Source organism: Sander lucioperca, chromosome 23 (assembly GCF_008315115.2).
Source record: "Sander lucioperca isolate FBNREF2018 chromosome 23, SLUC_FBN_1.2, whole genome shotgun sequence".
NCBI lineage: Eukaryota > Metazoa > Chordata > Actinopteri > Perciformes > Percidae > Sander > Sander lucioperca.
This window is the reverse complement of record NC_050195.1, coordinates 3,805,136-3,810,135: the sequence shown is the minus strand read 5'-3', so window position 1 is coordinate 3,810,135 and position 5,000 is coordinate 3,805,136. Positions and strand designations below refer to the sequence as shown.

General features: G+C 30.9%; 1 protein-coding gene across 4 annotated transcripts in view; it reads right to left on the bottom strand.

Annotated features, from left to right (window-relative positions):
• gcm2 (glial cells missing transcription factor 2) overlaps nucleotides 1–5,000 on the bottom strand; it is a 19,790-nt gene that overhangs the window by 9,749 nt on the left and 5,041 nt on the right. The window contains exon 2 of one of the 4 annotated variants that reach the window (XM_031323397.1): nucleotides 1,464–1,469. The exons of the other annotated variants lie outside the window; for them this stretch is intronic. Within the exon in view, the coding sequence (XP_031179257.1) occupies nucleotides 1,464–1,469 (6 nt within the window). The remainder of the gene's footprint in view (nucleotides 1–1,463; nucleotides 1,470–5,000) is intronic. 4 annotated transcript variants of the gene reach the window in all.

Below are 5,000 nucleotides of genomic sequence, written 5' to 3'. Positions count from 1 at the left end.
CCAAATAGAACTATGAAAAGCCGTTTTTAATCTTCTCTACACTTCTTCCAACCATCCAACTCTAGTGTTGGTTGAAATAAACACAGTTTACTGATTTACATGTGAAAATATGTTGGCTCTATACACGCTAAAACTACTGTTTTTTTAAAGGGAGTCTGGTGGGTTTAGCGATAGCGACTTCATAGCGGTTTCTGGTAAACAGGAAGGTCTTAAATAGGTTTTTTAAAAGGTCTATCTCTGAAGGGTTAAAACACTTAACACTTCACCGTTAAAACAACACTATGTATTTAAAATCTAAGCAAAACTTGGGTATTATATATATATATATATATATATATATATATATATATATATATATATATTGTATATAATATATATTGTAGCTTGCATTGCTAAACCTACCAGACTCCATGTAAATAATCAGTACCTTAACCTTTCTGTAAGTGGTACTACTCTGTACTCTGGTCTTGACCTGTATGCATGTGTGGTGTCTTGTAAGCCCATCCATCCATTCCCTATTGCTATTGTTAAACAAATGTATTCTGTCTCTCTCAGTGACAGTGTGACCTATGTACGTCAATACAGCTACTGCTATTAACCCTTAGCTAGTGTTATTAGGATGTGCACCAAGTAGTAGGCACACTGTCAAAATGTCTTCTGGAAATTTCTAGTTCTACTTCATGCTTGCCAACATAATAAAACAATTCAAATACTTTAATAATTATGCTTTTTCTTATTCATATTGCATTCTTATTAAATGTATAGCTACTCTGTTTGAGTTCATCTTCCTCAGAAAGTAGTCCCCTTAACGTAGTTGTTACGTTGTATCTGATCACTAACGTTAGTTTAATAACGTAGTTACTACGTTGTATCTGATCACTAACGTTAGTTTAATAACGTAGTTGCTACGTTGTATCTGATCACTAACATTAGTTTAATAACGTAGTTGCTACGTTGTATCTGATCACTAACGTTAGTTTAATAACGTAGTTGCTACGTTGTATCTGATCACTAACGTTAGTTTAATAACGTAGTTGCTACGTTGTATCTGATCACTAACATTAGTTTAATAACGTAGTTGCTACGTTGTATCTGATCACTAACATTAGTTTAATAACGTAGTTACTACGTTGTATCTGATCACTAACGTTAGTTTAATAACGTAGTTGCTACGTTGTATCTGATCACTAACGTTAGTTTAATAACGTAGTTACTACGTTGTATCTGATCACTAACATTAGTTTAATAACGTAGTTACTACGTTGTATCTGATCACTAACATTAGTTTAATAACGTAGTTGTTACGTTGTATCTGATCACTAACATTAGTTTAATAACGTAGTTGCTACGTTGTATCTGATCATATCTATATATCTATATCACAGATTTGGGTTTATTTTAACCACAATTACAAAACAAATATAACGTGGATGTTCCATACAACGCTCTTCACCAGTTATAACTCATCACTTCACTACTGTCAGTAAGTTTGGGCTTTAATTTCAACACAAAACAGAAATCAACAAAAATTTGGGAAAAAGCTTCAAAAACGTCAAAGTCGTAGAAAAGAATCGACAAGAACGTTGGATAAAAGTGACAAAAACATTGAAAAAGACGACCAAAATATTTTTAATTTTAAATTTCGACCAAGAAAAATGATAAGTTGGTCGACATGACGACGAGATCAAAGAGTTCATCTGGAGGTTAAACTGTAGAAATGCTGAAAAACCAACAAAAACCTCCCAAAAATTAAAATATATTTTTATATTTTTAAGTTCCTAAACTCCTCTAAAACTACAGAGTTTTAGTATATAAAGTATCTGGGAATATGAAGGTTTAATGATATTATTAATGATTAAATATCCTTAAAAAAATACTTTCTTTAGTCCGAAAAACTGAATAAATTAAAATAAAATGTTTGTTTTGTTATTCTGTCGATTGGAAAAGTTCTATCTTATCTTATTTTAATTATATTTTCTATAAATATATTTTATATATTGTTGAACTTCATTTTTAGGAGATTCAGTTTGTTTCAAAATACAAAAACATATTTAGAGGAAATACAAGTTAACAGTTAAATTAATTAATTATATTTTCTTAAATACTTAAAATATTGCACAGAGTTTGGTTGGAGGCTGTAATCAATGAGATCTCGGGTCTCCTAAAAATAACTTTTAACTATTTAACATTAAATTTGATTTACCAATTTGTCAATTTATCAACATAATGATGAATAATGTTTAATTACAGTGCATGTTTCTTCTTCAGTCTAGATTCTACCTGAGAAAACGACGGACTTTAAGCCCCCACCAAACCCCATGCAATATTTAGAGTATTAAAAACAAAGTGTTAATCCATTTAGCTGTTTGTTTGTTTTCTGTAAATTCAGATTCAGATTGTTACAGATTTTTGAAACATGATTCAAAACATAACAACATATTTAGAGGAAATACAAGAATGAATGAATATGATCTCATGTTTGGATATTTTCTTAAATACCTAAAATATTGTACAGAGTTTGGTTGGAGGCTGTAATCCATACATTCTCAGGTTCTCTGCTGATTCCAGATTATAACAAAATATGTCTCCTAAATGTTACCATTAACCAGTTTAATCAGTTTTAGAGAAACATAATGATGTAATAACCAAACATGATTCAATACTGAACATGTTTCTGTTGAATAAATGACTGACTTTAGCCACCCACCAAACCCCATGCAATATTTTGCGTATTTAAAACACACCAAATAACCAAGTGTTTCTCCACTAAGCTGTTTGTTTTCTGTAAATATTTCCATACATCATGATGAGTTAAATGTTCTTGGCTGTCACGTGATTGGTCATTATTCTAGATAACAAACCCATTTTATGTTCATTCATTTAGTTTTTGTAACTTTACATATTGGTGTGCGCTGATGTAATCCTGATCCTAGTTCAACAGAAACATGTTGAATATTCAGTCAGGTTTGATTATTGTTTACCTGTATTTATATAATTTCATTCATTAATAAATAAACTGCGACATTGTGTGATTTTCTTAAATACTCTGACATTTGTACAGAGTTTGGTTGGAGGCTGTAAAACGGGATTTCTCAGGTGGAGTTATGTTGGGCTCTGTTTCTAAAATCCTCAATTAAACAAGTGATGTCTCCTAAAATGGCTAAAAAATAAATTTAACATATAAGTTTAGTATATATATATATATAAACTAAGAAATCATATATTACAGCCTCCAACCAAACTCTGTTCAAATTTCAGAGTATTTAAGAAAATCACACAATGCATATATTTAACTGTTCAGTTATATTTTATTAATAAAGACTAGTATTACTGATCCACACACACTCACACACACACAGACACACACACACACACAGACACACACACACACACACACATACACACACACACACACACACACACATACATACACACACACATACAGAGACACACACACACACACACACACACACAGACACACACACACACACACATACACATACAGAGACACACACACACACACACACACACACACACACACACACACACACAAACACAGACACACAGAGACACACACACAGACACACACACACACAGACACACACACAGAGACACACAAGGACACACACATTATATTTGTTTATATTTGAAACATCTTACTCAGCAAGAACTCCTTCCTGGTTTGGATTACAAGTAATATTACATATATATATATATATATATATATGTAATATTCATAGTTTTTATATAAAGTAAAAATATTTTTTACATTTTTATGAGAATTCTTCATTTTTTTTGATTTTTTTTAATAACTTTTGTTTTCATATTTTCCATGGAAATATATTTACATAATAAATATAAATCCTCCTAATGATGTGTTGATGTTCATATATAACTGTGTAATATTTGGACATATTGTACGTTGTTATCTAAACTCTGATGTTGATAAAGCTTCTTTGAGTTGTGTATAAACCAGCGAGATGACGGACGGCAGCCTCCAACCAAACTCTGTACGGTTTTCACAGTATTTAAGAAACATTTTCACATTTTCTGTGAAACATTGTGTTTAGCTATATTTTTGTGTATATTTTGTGTTTTAAATGTCTGAAGGGTTATCATATCTTTTACATATTACAGCATTTTAAATTTGCATTCATCTCGTTTTTGTCAGTTAACATTTTAAGTGTCATAAAAATCTGAATGTTTAGTTTATAGATTGATTTTTATTGATCCCAAAAAATGGGAAATAACGGTGTTGCAGCAGCAAAATATCAGACACACAGCACACATACAGAGTAAACATTAAATAATAGGAAACAATATACGTGAAATAATAATAGAATACTACACGAGCAATATTTAAAATATATACAATTTGGAAATAAAATGTACAACTGTTTCAATAGATATAGATAAAATTAATGTGCAAGTTGGGGAGTAGAAATGTCCAACTGTTTGACTAGTAATGATTGGACGTAGATCAACCTAATGTGCAAGGTTGGTCAAGGTGTATTCAGTGCAGTTGATGTATATGAGTATATGAGTTATTCGGATCGAGAATCTGAAAAAAGAAAATCATGAAATAATGCATTTCTGAAACAATATTATTTTTAAACTTCTGTTTTTTAAAGGAATCCTGAGAGGAAGTTAAAACATGTTTCTTTGGATTTTAGATAAATCAGAACTCTGTAAACAAACTGGGTCTTAAAGTCTTAAATCGCTCTGAAAGTGAATGGAGTTTGGTGCACACTTTTAAATTTAAACTTGATTAACTCTCCTGTTGTCCTCGGGTCAAATCTGACTCATTTTCAATAAGTTTTTATATCAGAAATTTGGGTTTTCTATCAACCAAAATACCGTGCATGGTTCCATATACAACCATTACTCTTTATAGGTAAAATAAATGATCAGGTCACCACTGGCACTGAATAAGTTTTACTCAATTCTGAAAAAATAATTTAAAAAAGAGCGTTGGAAAAAAGGGACAAAAATGTCGGAAA